General features: G+C 37.4%; 1 protein-coding gene across 1 annotated transcript in view; it reads left to right on the top strand.

Annotated features, from left to right (window-relative positions):
• Positions 1-20,000, top strand: part of LOC137643991 (myoferlin-like) — a 319,600-nt gene that overhangs the window by 164,714 nt on the left and 134,886 nt on the right. Inside the window, 7 exon segments of the mRNA XM_068376837.1 lie at positions 1-166; positions 344-455; positions 604-725; positions 858-1,047; positions 1,232-1,391; positions 2,287-2,423; positions 12,672-12,835. The exon segment at positions 1-166 is cut by the window's left edge and continues 19 nt beyond it. Coding sequence (XP_068232938.1) covers positions 1-166; positions 344-455; positions 604-725; positions 858-1,047; positions 1,232-1,391; positions 2,287-2,423; positions 12,672-12,835 — 1,051 coding nt within the window.

Below are 20,000 nucleotides of genomic sequence, written 5' to 3' on the forward strand. Positions count from 1 at the left end.
GCTTTGTATTGATATGCCAGCTAACAGGAACTTGGTTACTGGAAAACACAGGTAGACCTCTCGAAATAGAAGTCTCCGTAGGAAATTTTGGAAACAAGCTTGAAAACACAATGTTGCCTTCACCATCCTCTACACACCCAGCTAATCCAGTTTTTGATGGATGCAAGTAAGAGCCAAAATAATACCAGGATACCATAATCACCCAATCTATTTTTTAAGATATACAGAATCTTTTAAATTACACAATCTATTTTTTAAAATGTACAGAATTTCTTATACCTTTGTGTCCAGAAGTAAACTGTTTTATCTGTTCCCTACTAAAGAATTCACATATCTTTTTCAGATACTATTTCTTACCATGGGATGAAACTTCACCATTTGTGACAGTTAATTGTGAATATGAAGATGTTACTCACAGACTTCATTCTGTCAATCACATCACGTCTATAATTGACGTAAGGGCTGAGCTGTAATTTGTTTAATTTTGTAAAAAAACCAATAATTTTATATTTATGAACCATAGATGTTAAAGAAACCTTTATTATGTAATGTGTAGATCAGAGTGAAATTATAACCCATTAACGTACATGTATGACATTACAGAAATTGAAAAATGATATGAAAGACTTGAGATCCGCATTACGTGCTCAGCGTAGTAGTGAAGGTGATCAAGAAGTCACAAGTTTGTTGCAAAAAGTTATCAGTAGGCTATCGGTCAAATGCAGGTACAGTTGTTGTAATTTTAGCTTGATTATATATCAAATTTATTGCTTCTGCTGTAACATGCATTACTTGTTGAGATAGACTTTGTTGGATTTTATTTGGATCATATTGGTTATGTCGTTCTCTTTCAACAGCCTTAAGTTACCTCAAGTTGATCCTGTGAGACATATCGAGACATCATTAGATAAGCATCTACGGGATCGTCGCAGATTAGAATTGGACAAGTTGAAAAGTACTGCAGAAGCCATTGATACTTCCAATGTTACTCAAGCTTTGGACGAACTGGAGTTCATAGTTACCTCGTTGGAAAGTTTAGCTCAAGAGGTATATCTCAGAATTTGTATAAGCATACATTTGTTGTACGCTGTGAAATCATTTAATACTTTGTTTTGAGTTTCATTGGGCAGGAGTAACATTGATGAACTTCTTGTACTGTACATTGGTGTTGCATTGAAAAAAATAAATATTCGTAAAAAGATTGGTATTACAACAGTGTCATATATTTCAGCCCCAGAATGGTCTCCCAGATGTATTTTTATGGCTTATGAGTGGAACAAGACGTTTAGCCTTTGTACGTATACCAGCCCACTCAGTTTTGTATGCCCATGAACCTACCTCTAAAGGGGCTCTTGCTGGCAATTTCCACACATACACATTAGAATACCCAGGCAAGTAAATTTTGCATGTTTAGATATATTTTATACTATGAGAAATATGTGCATTACTATCAATAGTTTGTATTTTTTATATATAGGTTTTACTGTACAGTAATAGAAGTGGATGCTTCCAGAAACCTATCTGCAATGAAATATTATGGGGTCTCCAAGTTGTTATGAAGACTCCATATAACCTGCTTTTAAAGGCTTCTAACAGCATTTTGGTCTACCAAATAGATTGGAGAAATGCTTGTGTTATTGCTTGAATTATTTTTTCCAATGAAATTACCTCAAAGACTCAGATCCCCGGGATGGCTCTAAAGCCCCAATACCTGCACATCTTTAGTTATTACCTGTCCCTTTATAACCCATTCATTAATTAATGAAACAAGTTACAAGCTGTTATAAGTGCTCACACTTTTTCTTCAAAAATAACTAAACTATTACTGTGTAAATCTACCTTTTTTAGTCTGCCCATTGTCCCTTTATAAACACAACATGCCGTTTGGTGGAGTCAGATGTTCTGAGTATTGATAGTAGATTTTCACTCATTCTCCTCATCTACTACAGCTTGGAAATCACCCTTAAAATCATCATAAATATATTGCTTTGCCCTTCTTATGCCTCCAACAAGGTAGTTTAAGATATATCCATAGCCCCCGCTTTGATGTATCCCTAGTTTCCACGACAACATACTGAAATGGATTTAGGATATCAAAATTTTGAGTGAATGTACATCATTGGCTCACCTCATTAGGTAGCCGATTTAAGGCATGCCTCATCTTCCAGAAGAGCAAGATAATCTTGGTTAATTCTTGATTGGACTGCATTTTGTGTAAGGAATGAATAGACTTGCAAATTAATTCTTAAACACTAAACTTATATGCAAATCTTAAAATTTTTTCAGATGATCAAGATAGATGGAGTGTGGGTGGTGTAGTTAGAGCCTCTGTTTGGCTTGGTAGGGAAGAGGATGTCCGAAATTGGTGGGATGCTCGCCAAGATGTTCAGCTTACTGTATATGCAGAAACTTATGAAAACCAGGTCTGTAACTATAAGTTTTTATGGGGATAAACTATAACTAAACTTTCTTAACTACTACTACTACTACTACTACTACTACTACTACTACTACTACTACTACTACTACTACTACTACTACTACTATGTTATAATGATTATTCAGTCCTATTTTTTCATCAGATGATCAGGGGATATTGCAGGAAGGTATACCATAATCCTTTCTCTAGAAGGATTGTCATAGCAAAATAGTCTAATTTTTTTACTGATATTTCTAAACAAAAGAATATGATATATATTCCTCTATGATTTCCATTTTGTATTAGCTCTCAATTATAATTTAATTCAAATTGTGTGCATCAGCTTTGAAATGGTCAAATTATGTGCATAACCAACATATTATTTCGTCCCCTTTGGAAAATGTTTATAAATGGCCAAAAGCAGGATTTACTGGTACACAGAGTTAAAAAAAATCCGAAATGATTCTCTGTAAATTTGCAAGGTTACAGAAAGTTAACAGAGCCCTAAATAATTACTCCCAAATTCTTTGTTATTCATGAGCAATTTCTTTTAAAACAATTTATATATTCGTAGATCATGTGAAGGTTAATATTTATGGAAAGTTAGTTACCTGTCTAGAATATATTTCAACGAACCTTACCCATTGTTTATACAGTAATGCTATTCATTTTAGTAGTTTTAGCTATTCGACTTGGCAAGCACATCAAGGAAAATGCGCCCTCTAACATAGTAGGCTAGGTCTCCCCTTGAGCCGACATGATTGGTATCTTTCATTGCATTGTTCTCATCACATATTTATCATTGTTCTAGGAATGTATTTGAATAATTTTGAAGGTCTTTCAACTAGTTTTACTTCTTATTGATTTTTGTTGTGTGTTCGTTGGATTACTTATTTTTTTCCAAGGCTTCTAAGTTTATAACTTAAGAAACATGTTTAACTACGAGACTACCAAATGACCCATATAATTCACACTTCACATATATGGTTTGCTGTGGCAGTTCCTTGTTTTCTGGTGTAGATATGTAAAAGAAGTGAAAATATCTACTTATTTTGTTAACACTTATAAGGGCTAAAGATAAACTAGTTAAGAAATGAAAAAGCTATTAATATTGCCAGCGTGTAGATTATTAAGGCTCTGATTGCAGATCTATGGGACTTTGGAGACAAAATAATTTTAACACTACAAATGTAGGGAATAGTTTTCAAGTTACCTACGGATATAGTGAATAAATTATCTAATCAAATACAGTCTGCCTACATTATTTTTACAGGAATTTAAGCTTAATACATTCCTAGGTTTCTTGAGTTTCAGCCTACCCAGGATGATGAAGCTAGAGATTTTACCTGATCCTAATATGTACGCTTGTTATGTTTAGTATATCAAGAATAGGCATTAAAGGCTCAGGCTTAAGTTAATGCTTCTCATGTTAGCCTCAGTGGCAAAGGGACAATCTTTGTCTTTGTACTCTCGATGACCAGCTAGTTCAGGTGGTCTCATGATAAAATCTCTTGGAAAAGCACAAAGCCCGTTTCAGAGGGAGTTGGAATTCAAAGCTTCACTCGTCTTCTCAGAGTGCAAAATTCTCATCCTATTTATGAGGTGATATATTTGATCATGTCGTGTCTTAGGCCTTTACTCTGAAAATGTACCCAGTCTTTAAAGAAAATGTCGGGTGTTCAAGCATTCTGAAGAATCGTTCATTAGCTGTACAGGCAGTTTAATCCTAATCCACAATGAAGTAAATTTTCCCTATTATGACTTGATTCAAATGTGTAGACATGCTCTCGAAAGATCATATCTATTGAAAGGTCAATGTATTAGGAATAATAAAGTTAAACCTACTAAGCCCATGATTGAATGTAAGGGAATGCCTTTTCCTGTGGAAGTCAGGAGTGTCATGCCGATTACTCTTAAGACTTGACCAATGTAATAGGGTTTGGGGCACTCAGTCTGATGTACTGTAGAGTGGGGCCATTATGGACCAGAATTAAGAACACTTTTTAAACATAAGACTTACCCGGTAGTTATATATATAGCTTACGTCTCTGATGTCACGGCAGAAAATTCAGAACTCTCGCCAATTGGATAGCCAGGTGTACCACCCCTGCGCTCTAGCGAGGTACCTGGGAACCATTCCAGGAATCCTCATATGTATTCTCTGCCGTTGCTAGCAACGACACGTGAATTCTGCAGTCAGGACCTGGCTTAACCTCATTCCAGGCGCCAGCGCAGCCTTCAGACTGGTTTTCACCTTCCAGACGCTCTATTCCGCTGAGCGATAAGGAGAACGTTATGATTTCATCCCCGATTTCACATCGTTCAGATCCTAATTTTGCTATGCTGCAAGACATGCAAAACAGGCTCTCGTCGTTTATGCAGAACTACCAGCGTAGCGACAAACCTCAAACCAGCACACGTGACCGTTTTCGTCGGGATCGAGACAGCGAGCAGGCTGTTCTACAAGTTTCAAAACGTCCTGTAAGATGTGTGCTCGAACGTCCTCATAGTAGAGGATCTAAGCTTCCTGCTAGCCTCTATGAACATCCTTTAGGAAGTGATCATAAACGTTCTCCTAAGTCCGCAGTTGACAGCCCGTTTAGAGAACACGAACGCCCTTATAAGCGCAAGGAGATCTTTCCGTCAGAGCGTGTGCTCAAACGTCCTTCAAAGAAAGATGTTGGACGTCCTGTGAAAAGTGTTGTCGAACGTCCTTCCAAACTTGCTGCTGAACGTCCTGAGGAACAGGCTGCCGTTCGTCCTTTGAAGCAGGCTATCGAACGTCCTTCGGAACAGGCTCCCGAACATCCTACGTAACAGGCTGCCGTGCGTCCTTCGGGACAGGCTGCCGAACGTCCTGCGAAACTGGCTGTTGAACGTCCTACTTTTCAGGACGCTCTTCACTTCAGATTATTTGAGTGAACGTCCTCCAGGTCGTGTTTCCGAAAGGAAAACAGTTGAACAAGTCGCTGAACAACAAGCGATTCGCAGAGTCGAACGCTTGTCAGAAATTGATGGCAAGCGCGTTTCAGGATATGATCCGGAACTCCCTATCCCTTACCATATTTCGGATGTTAGTCTGGATTACGATAATGAGGCTCACTCTTTACAAGAGGATATTGATGCAGTTCAAGTACAGGAACTCTTTGACTCCGATCAAGTTGATCGCGAGTGTTCGGCTGAACCGCTAGCTTCACGCCCGTTCGCCACTGAAAGTAATGTTTCTCGTAATGAGCCTGTTTCCATTGATGTTGGTACTCAGGATATTTTTGAGAAGGAGACTGCTTCCAACACTGCTGCTCCCGAAGGAACGTTGCCAGAGAAAGATATAGAAGGTCAGCTTTCTCCTATGGGGTTTGATGAAGTGTCGGAGGACGAGGACTGTCTCTTTTCGTCATTCTAGCGACTTGAAGAAACTGATGAAAGTTTTTATGGAGGAGTTCTCTGACTTTTTTGTGTCAGTGGCTCCCCGTTCGCCACCGTCTGAGTTTACTCTTGGGAAAGCCTCTGAGAAAGCTCGCTTTACTAAGATGGTGTTATCGCGCTCATATAAGAGAGCTCTTAAATTGATGGATGACTGGTTGCAGTCTAAGAAAGCCTTAGGAAAAGCAGCTTTCTCCTTCCCTCCGGCTAGACTGGCCTCTGGGTCTAGTATCTGGTATGAGACAGGAGAAGTTCTCGGCTTGGGGATTCCTGCCTCTGCCCAGGGAGATTTCTCAGGCCTCGTAGACGCTCCTCGTCGGTCGGTCGGAGATGGACCACCTGCTCAAGGGCATATTCAGAGCCTTCGAAGTTTTTAACTTCTTAGACTGGACTCTCGGAGCTCTGGGTAAAAAAGTCGATACTTTTAAAGAAGGGGATACCTTTGCCCAAGTCCATCTGATGTCCTGCATGGACAAGGCTTTGTGGGATGGATCCAACGAACTAGCAGCGCTGTTCTCTGCTGGCATCCTTAAGAAAAGGGATCAATTATGCTCGTTTCTTTCGCTGGGGGTTACTCCCTTTCAGAAGTCCGAGCTGTTGTACGCACCTCTTTCTCCATTGTTGTTCCCTCAAGAACTAATCAGAGAGATATCAGCAGCCGTGGCTCAAAAGGCTACTCAGGATCTTGTCTCGAAGACAGCCAGAAAAGCCCTTCCACCCTCATTTACTAGTCACAAGCCTAAGGAAGAAACTTTTCCCAAGTTTTCGCAGCCCTTTCGAGGGAGATCTTCCAGCACGGGTAGTTCCAGACCTGACGCTAGGAGAAATAAGAGAAGAGGCTTTAGAGCAGGGCAAAGCAGGGTCTGACTGCTTTCGCCTTCAGGCAGTAGGAGCCAGAGTACTCAATTTCTGGTAAGCGTGGGAGAAGAAAAGAGCGGATCAGTGGTTTATCCATATCTTGAAGGAGGGTTACAAGATCCCCTTTCAAGGGAGTCCTCCTTTGGTCTTAGTTCCTGTAGATCTCTCCAAGTGTCTCTTATGTTAAAAAAGGGGGCCATAGAGAGGGTACAGGAGCCTTGTTCACCAGGTTTTTACAACCGTCTGTTCTTGGTACCCAAGAACTCGGGGGGATGGCGTCCAGTCTTGGACGTGAGCGCGCTGAACAAGTTCATACTGAAGACGAAGTTCTCTATGGAGACTTCGAAATCAGTGCTAGCCGCAGTAAGGAAGGGCGACTGGCTGGTCTCTTTAGACCTCCAGGACGCCTACTTCCACATCCCAATCCATCCGACCTTCAGACCTTACCTAAGGTTCGTCTTCAAGGGAGGTGTCTTCCAATTCAGAGCCCTATGCTTCGGCCTTTGCACTGCACCTCAGGTCTTTACGAAGCTCATGCTAAATGTAGCAAAGCTCCTCCATTCAAGGGGCATAAGAGCCTCTCTGTATCTCGACGACTGGCTTCTCAGAGCGCACTCATACGATCACTGCCTGAAGGACCTTCAGACAACATTGGACCTCTCAACAGAGCTGGGTCTCCTTGTAAACTAAGGAAAAGTCTCTCTTGGTTCCATCTCAAGAGATTCTCTATTTGGGAATGACGATTCGCAGTCAGACTTTTCGGGCTTTCCGTCTCCCTTAAGGATGGAGCAGGCCAGATTGAAACTCCATTCGTTTCTAAACAAGAATGTGTTCAGCAAGGAAGTGGATGAGCCTAGTAGGAACCCTCTCCTCCTTGAAACAATTTGTGCCCCTAGGAAGGCTGAACATTCGTCCTCTCCAGTTCCATCTCAACAGCCGTTGGAACAAAGAGAAAGACCTAGAAGCGATGTCCATTCCGATTACGAACACTATCAAAGACTGCCTTCGGTGGTGTGAAGAACCGAACAAGTTCCAGGAAGGTCTCGACCTATCACAAAGGAGCCCAGACCTTGCGTTATGCTCCGACGCCTCGGACGCAGGATGGGGAGCAACCCTAAACAAGCTGGAAGCTTCGGAACTATGGTCAGAGAACCAAAGGTCTCTGCATATAAACCACAAGGAATTGTTGGCAGTTCTATTAGCCCTCAAAAGTTTCGAGGAATCAATCACCAACAAAGTGGTTCAGGTCAATGCGGACAACACGACAGCATTGGCCTACATTACAAAACAGGGTGGAACCCACTCGATATCTCTGTACAAGACGGTAAAGAATCTCCTTTTGTGGGCAAGAGAGAGTAACGTTATACTTCTGACAAGGTTCATCCAAGGGGAGAAATACGTAATGGCAGACAGCCTCAGCAGAAGGGGCCAGGTCCTACCGACAGAGTGGACACTCAACCTTCAAGTTTGCAAGAGCCTATGGCGCCTTTGGGGTCGTCCATGCATAGGTCTCTTTGCAACCTCAAAGACAAAGAGGTTAGAGGCGTATTGCTCCCCGGTGCCGGATCCAGAAGCAGTCCACATAGACGCGTTTCTTATGGATTGGTCCAACCTAGACCTGTACGCCTTCCCACCATACAAGATCCTGTACAAGGTAGTTCAGAAATTTGTAACATCCAAAGGGACTAGAATGACCCTAGTGGCTCCCTATTGGCCGTCAAGAGAATGGTTCACAGAGGTACTGGAATGGGCGGTAGACACTCCAAGAATACTTCCATTAAGAGTAGATCAACTCAGACAACCCCACTTGGAAAGATTCCATCAAAATCTCCACGCTCTTCAGCTGACTGCCTTCAGACTATCGAAGGACTCACGAGATCTAGAGGCTTTTTGAAGGAGGCAGCTCAAGCCATTGCAAGAGCAAGAAGGACTTTGACTATCAAAGTCTATTAGTGTAAGGGGTTAGGTGTTTAGAGAGTGGTGTAAGGTTAACTCCCTTTCCTCATCCAGTACCTCTGTAGCTCAAATTGCGGACTTCCTGCTCCACCTTCAAAGGAAGTGCAATTTCTCCTCCTCTACTATCAAAGGTTATAGGAGCATGTTGGCAACTGTGTTCAGACATAGAAACCATGACCTATCCAACAATAAGGATCTGCAAGATCTTCTTAAGTCTTTCGAGACTACAAAACAACGGAAACAAGATTCTCCAGCCTGGAATTTGGATGTTGTCTTGAAGTATCTTATGAGCGACAGGTTTGAGCCTCTAGGTTCAACTTCTATGAAAAACCTGACTATGAAGACTTTATTTTTGGTTAGTCTTGCAACAGCCAAAAGAGTGAGTGAGATACATGCGTTTAGCAAAAATGTTGGATTTCGTGATGGTAAAGCTGTCTGTGCGTTACAATTAGGCTTTCTTGCCAAAAACGAGCGCCCTTCTCAACCTTGGCCCAAAGCGTTCGAGATTCCAAATCTTACGGATTTGGTTGGAGAAGAATTGGAAAGAGTCTTATGCCCAATAAGAGCTCTGAGATGCTATTCTGAAGCTTTATGGTGCTCGGTCAGAAAGCCCTCATTACAGATGTCTAAAAATGCATTGTCATTTTTCATCAAGCTTTTAATTAAGGAGGCACATATTCATTGTAATGAATCAGACCTTGGTCTTTTAAAGGTCAAGACTCATGAAGTCAGAGCAGTAGCAATGTCGGCAGCATTCAGATAGAACAGATCACTTCAAAGCATTATGGACACAACCTTCTGGAGGAGCAAATCTGTGTTCGCATCATATTATTTGAAAGGTGTTCAGACTCATTACGAGGACTGTTACACTCTGGGTCCATTCGTAGCAGCGAGTGCAATAGTGGGCGAAGGATCCACCACTATGTTCCCATAATCCCAATAACCTTTTCTTCTCTTGGTACTTTTAATTGTTTTTTATGGTTGTTTGTGGAGATTGTGTCAGTCTTTCACAATCATTGATTTTGTCAGGTGGTCAAATTTGTTCCTTGAGAGCACCCGGAACCGGTTATTAGAGGAGGTTCTGTCATAATGAGGTATATACACCGGTTTGACAGTCCCTACGAGATCTTCAGCCCCTGGGAGGACCGCTGGATCTCATAAGGCTAGCAGACATAATGAGGCAGAGTATCATTGAAGTCAGCTTCCTTATCAGGTACGAACCCTTAAGTTTGTTTTAATTAACTCTTAAGCAGAATTCCAGATATACTTGCTGTCTCTGACCCTCCACCAAAGGTGTTAATCAGCTATATGTATAACTACCGGGTAAGTCTTATGTTTAAAAATGGTATTTTCATTTTAAAATAAATTTTTGAACATACTTACCCGGTAGTTTTTTATAATTTAAGTCCCACCCTCCTCCCCTCTAAGAGACTAGAGGCATGGAATATATGAGTATTCCTGGAATGGTTCCCAGGTACCTCGCTAGGGCGCAGGGTTGGTACACCTGGCTATCCAATTGGCGATTGGCGCGAGTTTTGAATTTTCTGCCCTGACGTCAGAGACGTAAGCTATATATATAACTACCGGGTAAGTATGTTAAAAAATCTATTTTATAATGAAAGTACCATTTTGCTTATTTTCTACTTTAATCAACTACATACACACTTACTTACAATTGCAAACATTAATTCATAATTGAATCAAACTTATACCTTTAGTGATATTATCAAACCAAAAATTACTTTTTATTCAGCTGACACTGTGCTACACCAAAATTTTACATATCAGGATGAAGATACCATGGAAAAGGTACAATTTAATAGCTGCAAAAATTAATTAATCAATGTCGCCAGCAAAAATTAATTAATCAATGTCACCAATCTTCAATACAAAGGAATTAACTATAAGTAGAATAATTTACCCAAAACAAACTCTTAACACCAAGAACCAAAACATATTAATCACAACTCCACAATACTGTTTTTCACTGAAGGTAGGAACAATTTGTATTACACAGGTAAATTTCACTCCAATATAGACAATTCACGTTTCAATGGTCAACACACTAATTATCAAGTATTAAATTCCTTGCCTGTATATCCTTCTTCACAATACTGCTTTAACATCCAGCATAATTGACAACTATTTAAAAGGCTAATAAAGATACAGTTTGCAAATATTGCACTTATTGTCTTCACCTGACTGAAACAAGCCTGTGAAGCATTTTGGTGTATTCTGTCTATAACAAAAAGTCCACATTCCATTGTCATATTTTTTTTTCTAATTCTTTACACACTATTTCGTCTTCAGTTTAATCTTCCTTACACATACAACTGAAACTTCCCAAATACTGAGATGCACACCACCAAGTCTACACGAGCTGCCACTGGGGTTACAAAAACAAGGCAATGGAAAGAAACTCGCCCAAAATATTGTATCGGCTAATCATACTGTAAAAGAAAACAGAATTGTGTGTCCCGAATTCAGACTGATGAAGGTGGAGGAGTGAGGGATTTCTAAGATTACCCGAACTTGAGGTGGCCATGTTGGATAAAAAAAATCGTGATTAATCTCTCAAGAAGCAGAGGTTGTATATAAAAATATAATAATTAATCTTGTGGCTCAAGGGTGATATACATGTAAACAAAACCCTAAATGTCTGGTGTATGCAATAATTGATTGAAATTAGAAATTGGTGTCAGAGGCAGTGTGTAGCGGATGATAAAATTCCTAACTAAAGCAGACTCTAAAATATTCTGAGATGTAAGTAAAATAGATGTACATTCCAATGTACAACTTGCATTCAAGTTTAGTGAATAATTCGTCCTGTAACACGATGCTTAAGAAAATAGAAGCATTCAAACATTTCATAAAGGAATTAAAGGCAGTGCTGTTGAAATCTCACCTGTGCGATATCACAAGTATAGATCGGCAATAAATAAAATTTGAAAACTGAAGGGAAGGAAAGGAGTAGCTCAAATGCATCAGACAAAGGATGAATAAGAATTGGAAAACAGAAGAGGGGTAACTAATATAAATCATGCAAGTGGTAAACGAAAATAGAAAAGATAAGTGTGAAGATAAATCTTCACAGTCACAGTTTCACTAGGCTATATGCTAACATTATGGATTGGAGTTTTGCGTTATTTGAATTGTAATTAAATTTCTAACATTATGGATTGGAATTTTTGCGTTATTTGAATTGTAATTAAATGTCTTTCATGTTTATCATCATTTACCCTCGGTAAGTTTCTGATTTTTAGGTATGCGTAAACACTATAATTTTCGTAGAGGAATCTCTTTTTTTTCCCGATAGTCCGATATTTGTATTAAAATTTGGTTTTCTTTTTTCCATTGGTTAATTACAATGCTGGTAAGCATATGACAATCTCACCAAAACAATAATAATTTCACTTCTTGGCAAAAAATTGGCATGGTTCTATTGCAAGTAGATTCTGTAAATTTGGAAATGAGATTAGCATCTATGCTTCTTTAGGTGAGGTTTTGTTATTAACATTTATCTACACTATTATTTTATAATTGTATGTAAATTAAGTAATTTAGTTTTAACAAATATATGCCAAACAATTTTTGTTCATAGTTGTATTACCACTGCTCTTCCGTGCTATACAATTCAGCATTATGAGTGATGGGTAAGATAAACAAATTAAAATAATTTAAAAATGAAATCAATTATATCATCACTTACTCATCGTTTGTGTCTCCTACACTCCTCTCCATATTGGGGTTATATTTTTTATTTATTTACGAAGAATTGTATTTAAGTGACATTAACGATATGATGTCGGAAGCAGATCATATCAACTAGATAAACGGGGGAGACCTGTGCTTCCATGTTAAGATGGGCAATTTCAGTGTTAGTTTTTTATTAGTAAATATCTAATGCTTGGAAAACAAACAGCATTATGAATGATGGGCAAGTATTGAAATAACTACTTTTTCTTTCTTCTTGTAAAGTTGTTTTTGTAATGTATGATTGTACTCCTTAATGTAGGTGGTTTCTGTACCGGGCAGTGGCAAATGGAGTGATAAAGGACTGCTAATGACACGACCAACATTTTCTGATGCTGATGGACGTTTTTCTTTGTCTCGCGATGCTTTCTTTGAACCAGAAGGATGGGCTTTCCAAGGTGACTGGTTCGTTGATCCTGATCCTAGGTAAGTACAAGGCTTTCTGTTGTAATTTATTTAAAATGTGTAATGATAGAATCTTCAGAAATATACAGGGGAATGGACAGGTAAGAAGGAAAATTTGCATAAAATAGTGTTGCTGGTACACTATTCAAATATCTCTACCCAAAATCTATATCCAAAATGCTCCTAATCCCAAGTGAAATATCAGCATTTTCAATTGTTTATCCATGCTATGGTTGTTTGGTTGGGCTAAAGATCTGTTTGGGATAATATGCAATGCAATGTTGTTGTTATTAATATTCTTATTATTCTATATACTATAGCTTAACTTACTGTATAGCTTCAAAATTAGATATGGTACAACACATACCTTAGCCAAGCATTTTGTTGTTGATCAATTGACAACATAGGTAGATTTTAGGTGCACTATCTTCCTGGTTGATGATGCCACTCTCCCTAATTTAGAGTAGAGCATTTAATTCTGTATTTTTTATCATGAAACTTTGTATTATACATTGCTGTAGTAATTTTATCTGACAATAAGATATTTCTATGTATTGCAATACTATTTTCTAAAGCATAAATTTGCATGGTAAGAAAATACTTTAAAAAATTAATTGTGATAAAATTTATTTTTGTACTCGCCTTATGTTCATATTTCTTGTGTCTTTGGGGGATTTGTAATGTTGACGATACCCATCAGAATCAAGAAATTTTCTGTTTTCGTAACTTTCAGTATATCAATGCCTCTAGTGGAGCAGTGAGGCTTATCAGAATCTAATAACAATAACATGCTGCTCTTGTCATATTGCTCTTTAGTCTGTCAAAATAATTCCTTATCATTTTGACACTACTAAATATTAGGTGAATATTGAATTGACAGATTTTATTATTAAATTTTGGCCTATTCCTATAAACCTCCTTTGATGTAAATATTGCTGATTCCCGCACACTTGAGGTAGTGGGTAACCAATCAAGGAAAGAGACATATAGTTTCCCGTAATTAATAGAATATTATCCTAAACTAAGTGTTGTTGCCTTTTGGGTATTTAAACTCCAGATTGATATTTATATAAATTACCTTATCACATAATTACTTATTTATATAAAATTTTATATTAAATTACTGAGGAAGTACATATGTAATTTTACAAAACCAGTAAACTAAATTCAAAAGTGTACTAAACTGCAAGCCCAAAGAATAGTTTAACCAAAGCAAGCCCTTAAATTCATCATGCTACCAAGACCACATCTCTAACATCCACTGTAGGCTTTAAAGCCCAACAATCTTGACATGTATACCTGGACTTTAAAGCAAATATTTATCGTATACAGATTTGATATGCCATCAAGTTCTTCAAAACCCTTCCCATACAAACGATTTTAGCAAAAATTCTAGATTTTAGGTCTAATTCTCTCTTAGATTTGTGACTAAACAGCAATACTAAATGACACTGTATTCTTGGACAGAAGTAGAGTAGTAACTTTAATACCACAAAACAAATAAGTCATATTACCTCTAATGTCTGTAGAATACTCCAAATAATATTGAATTGTCCTTACCAGTCAGGGTAATTTAACTTTTGTTTAGTGAGACTGCAAACATGTCTGTATTTGGGAGATTCTATTGATGGATGTAGTAACGATACTTTAAGACGTATTTAATTTTTTTATACTTAGCTGATATGCTATGTTGTTTGATTAACCTTCAATTAACCAAAACCTGAACAAATTGAGGAAGAAAACTTAGTGTTCTCAAATTTTCCCAATTAAAAAGTACAGGGATTGGATCTCTCATCTCCTTATTTTAGGATGTATGCCAATGTCGTTTTGGGGCCTGAAAATACTAATACTGTACCTCTATTTCCTGAATCTGAACGGCCTTTAAGTTTCCTTCAGTTGACATGAGTCGATCCCTGAGATGTCTTTTTCTCTGGCAGATGTAAAAGAACTAGAACTTTTACCCATCCTTCCAGTGAAGGATCTGTAAATAGAGAAAGGGCTGTGTTCTTCATCTCCAATGAAACTCCCAAGGATAACTGATTAACCTGCCCCAGTGACACGTAGTTAAATTCCGTTCTTCGTCTTCAGAATTGAGATTGCGTTTAGCACGAAAACCAGAAATGTGAACGATCTAGAGCATTTACCCATCCTTCTTTTGAAGGATCTATGAATAGAGAATGGCCTGTGTTCATCTTCAAGATAACTTTTCTGTGATAACCGATAGACCAGCCCAAACGACTTGCAGTTAAATCTTGTTCTTTATGTCCAGAATCAAGATTGTGTCTAATTCGAAAATCAAATGAAATGGAAAGGGTCTCAAGTTAAGGTGCCTATTGTAACAAATATCCCCTGGAGACGTTATGATCCATTAAAGTCTCTCCACATCTAAACCAACAGACTTAGTCCTTTGAATTTTTAATAATAAAAGGAAAACTTGAGTCTTCTATGTACTAGATTGGGAGAATATGCATCTGTTGGATCTATTGAAAACATCCAATCTCTCCTCTTTATTGTTTCCAGAGCAAACGATTGTTTCTCCATGTAAAACTTTGTGAGAATTTTAAACGTTTGAGATCATGACATCCAGAACTTTTTCCAAACTCTAGATGCAGTTGATACAAGGAATAACTTGTAGTAAAACCCTGAAAAAAGTTTTATACCTCTTTTCTCCCATTTTTCCTAAAGTTTTACAATCTTCAGAATAGAAGTTAGTTTTTTATTTCCTTTTAATTCACTAGTTTACTTGGATATGGAAATATTTTCGGTGGACACAAGTGAAGACTGGAGGATAGAGCATCTCATGGCATCCTTACCTTATATAAGGGGGGGGGGGGGGAATTTATCTGATTCAATGTACTGTATATTAAGTGACTGATTCTCAATATGGGCTCCTTTCATTTACATATTATATTCTGACCTATTTACTTGCCAAAGAGAACTGCCAAGTGTTTATCATTTTTTCATTTCTAATATCACTTGACCTTACACTATGAAAAGAAATAAAAATTATGCAAACTGCAGTGTTAGTCTGGGTACTTGTTAGTTTTAAATAAACTTGTATTTTGCCCTTCGTTAGTCCGTAAACAGCACTGGACTGTATTAAATGTACCAGAAACCATGCAATGGGAATCTGAAATAGCTTTCATATTAACAAAATAATGCTTTACAATTATCAAGGATAATAATAATTATCTAAAATCAATTATATACATCTGACCTCATTTAGGTACCCTGCAACTTTAAGGTAAATGAATAAATTAATCAATCATTATTTGAAGTTAAAACCTTCAATCTATTCATATATATCTTTTCATACTACATATTTAAAAAATCTGAAAGCATTCATTAAGGGGTTTGTTTTTATAATCTATCATTTCCTTGATGATGGGCTCAAGGGTAGAGAATAGATCGCAATTCAGAACTAGATTGGTCAATTGATCCATGTTGCAGGATAGAAGGCTTGATTTGAACGGGAACTTGAATTACCAGCCGTACTTTGAATATGAGAAGATTTTAGGCCTTATCGAAAACAAATTATATACCTTGGGTAACTTGATTTGATATCTTTAAATAATTTTTCTTGAATTACTAAAAGGAGATACCTGATCTGTTCCTAGTTCTTCCTCCATATCATCACTTTCATCTTCTTCAGGCTATAATCTATTTCACACACTTAATGATTGTTTATATACTATTTATGGGAACTTATGCTCATTTATTTAAATATACTAGTTTATACAAGTGAGATAAAGTAATTCCTACATTTACCTTATGATGAGCTAGTGGCCGAGCTTCCAAGCAAACGATGCATACAGTCATTTAGCCTAAACATGCAGCCGAACAGTTTTAGTGAATCTCTAACAAATCAGTTAAAAAGTAAAACATTTGTCTACGGGAATTATACAGTTTGTCACACCTTCCACGGAGTAATAAGAGTTTGTCAAATGTTGCTAATATCATCAAGAGGAGTGATATATGATCTAGACTGCCATCTTGATCAGCACACAAGGGATAAATGGTTGTTTAGTGGCTCTTGCCTTAGTGAGAGGAGGGATATAAGGATCCAGGCTGCCATCTCAGGTTTATGCCTTGGAATCTAGTTGTCCAAAATAGCAAATAGATTTGCTGGAATTCTAGGGTTTTGTAGCAAAAGGCTTTAAACTAAAGAAATAATTTGAGGCTATACAAGAGGATCTCAAATCTAAAATATGCTGTGTACCATAAGAACTCATTTGAAGAGTGGTGTACTAGAACCACCAGCTACCCCTTGAGAAGTTACCCTTAATTGAAAACTTATTGGTCCAATTAGCTTCCACAAAACTAAACTCTCTATAGCTGTAGCAAAATGAAAGTCTAGTGGTGGTGGTGTCATCATTCCCTTTATAATAGACTATTCTATTCTTCTCTGGTTTTCACGTAAACTTAAATTTTACTTTTAACTTTAATCTAATCAACAACCATGAAACATACTTTACAAAGAGGAACATTGAGGCCTAGACACTCCTCACAAGATTTTCTAATCTGACCAGCAATCATGAAACATAATTTACTAACAGAAATAGTGAGGCCCACGCATTCCTCAAAAGATTTTCAAAGACAAAAAATTGTCCCAGGCACAAGAGACAAAGAGAATGCGGATCATGATCACCCAAAAAAAAAAAAAAAAAAAAAGATATCCCTCTTACACAACCAGAGAATCATCAACTAATCCATGAGAAGACAATCTTTAAACTCCTAAAATAAGTACAAAACAAAAATGCTGACTTCTTGAGGAGCTGTCTTATATCCAAGTCAACATTTAGACTGAAGAGCTATATGACATCTACTTATGTTGTTTAGTCAAAATGTTGGTAAGTCTTATTGTTTTATTAGAGGCATTAGTATATTGGAAGGAAAGGAAATGGAAAATGTCTTATTTTTAATGGTTAATGTCGACAAACAAAACTAACGGAAAGGTAAGCAATATGAAAATCAGGTTGAGGTTCCATGGAAGTAAATGAATTGGTGTTGCATTATGTGATCACAAATTCTGTATGGTTAAAGGTTGCTTGTTATATTTGCTTAAATGTTAATAAGAAATATCATAAAGCCTCAGGCTATGCTGTTGAGTTTATAGATTTTTAATGCAAGAGATTTTAAACTAACGTAAATACCTACAATTATGTATACATACTTCATATAAGTGCCTTAACCCTACATTGAATAGTTTATATGTAGGAACTTGTGCTACACTGAAAATGTCTACTGTAATTTAGTAATATTTCTTTAAATGAACAGTCCTTCCCCATTCAGTGAAAGTAGATAAAGGTATTGCTGCATCAGTTTGACAACTGAAAGATCCAATATATTAGCCTTTGCATATGCCAATTTAAGTGAAACTTGCATTCAGCAAATCTCTCCTCCCATTATTTCATATTAAAACAGCTCCCGGTTCATCCATATGATTAACCAAGTTCAGCTAAATCTGATACAGTGCCTTATCAGGACTTTGAAAAGCTGAATCTTTGCCACCAGTTTTAATGGACCCTTATACAATGATTATTTATCTCTATTTGAACTTACAGCTGCTATGACTCCCAACCCATGCAACCCATATGGCATAGCAATGATTTTGGTCTAGATAAAGTTACATAATTATGAGGATTGTGATCTAGCAAATTCAGTATTATTTGGCAATTTACCAGAAACTTAAGCATCAAATGCATTTCATTAAAGTAATTTGTTCATCTTCTACCTGAGGGATATCTCCAAAAATGCCTTCATTGGTTAACTGTCTATATGGTGTCGTAGTCAGGTAACCTCTTTGGTGTCCTCACCTCTTCTTTTTCTCTTTTCACTTAACCACATCAGTTTATTCATTATAAACTACACTAGTTCCCCGTGCACATGAATAAACTTTCTAGGTAGTTTTGTGAAGCAAACCTTAAGTCTTTCCTATTCCCTATATTGACTGGTCGTCCAATTACCTGACTAGGCATATCAAGCCTGCAGGGCATAGTAAATGGTATTAGAGTTCTTGAGTGATCATTTAATTTTCGTTAGATTTAGTGTCTTCCGTGCTGATAGTACCTCTCAGTTGTTAGGTTTAGTATCCTCTGTGCTGATAGTACCTTTCAATCTAGAGAGCTGCATTCTACTTAACTGATTTTTAATGCAGGTCTTTGGCCATGTAAGGCAACTGTTTTTCCATAAACAAACTTTTTTTTTTTTTTTTGTAAAGTTTTTATTATTATTATTATTATTATTATTATTATTATTATTATTATTATTATTATTATTATTATTATTATTATTATTATTATTTTTATTATTATTATTTTACTTGCTAAGCTACAACCCGAGGTGGAAAAGCAGGATGCTATAAGCCCAAGGGCTCTAACAGGGAATATAGCCCAGTGAGGAAAGGAACTAATGAAAAACTACAAGAGAAGTTTAAGAACTATTTTTCATATATAAACTATAAAAACTTGAAAATAACACGAGGATAAAAAATTCACAATAACAAGAGCAAGAGAAATAAGATAGAATAGTGTGCCCGAGTGTACCCTCAAGCAAGAGATCTCTAACCCAAGACAGTGGAAGACCATGGTACAGAAGCTATGGCACTACCCAAGACTAGAGAAAAATTTTTTGATTTTGGAATGTCTTTCTCCTAGAAGAGCTGCTTACCATAGCTAAAGAGTCTCTTCTACCCTTACCACGAGGAAAGTAGCCACTGAACAATTACAGTGCCGTAGTTAACCTCTTGTGAGAAGAAGAATTGTTTGCTAATTTCAGTGTTATCAAATATACGAGTAAAGAGGAGAATGTGTAAAGAATAGGCCAGACTATTCGGTGTATGTGTCGGCAAAGATGTAATGAACCGTAACCAGAGTGTGGTATCCAATGTAGTACTTTCTGGTCAGCCAAAGGACCCAATAACTCTCTAGCGGTAGTATCTCAAGATCTCTCTTTCCCTTTTGCTCAGATTGAATTATATGTTTGAGAGTGAAATTTGTTATGCAAGTGGTTATGAGATATGTGGTGGTCTTACCCTCTTGATAATTAACTTTTTTCTCCCTAGTTGTAAAAAGCATTAATAGTACATGTAAGTGACCTGATAAACTTAATTTAGAAATAAATAAGCCTGTGTATGGTATGTAGTTCATATGCCCATACAATTACCCACTTAGTCTGATGACGGCTC

Source organism: Palaemon carinicauda, chromosome 7 (genome assembly GCF_036898095.1).
Source record: "Palaemon carinicauda isolate YSFRI2023 chromosome 7, ASM3689809v2, whole genome shotgun sequence".
Lineage (NCBI taxonomy): Eukaryota > Metazoa > Arthropoda > Malacostraca > Decapoda > Palaemonidae > Palaemon > Palaemon carinicauda.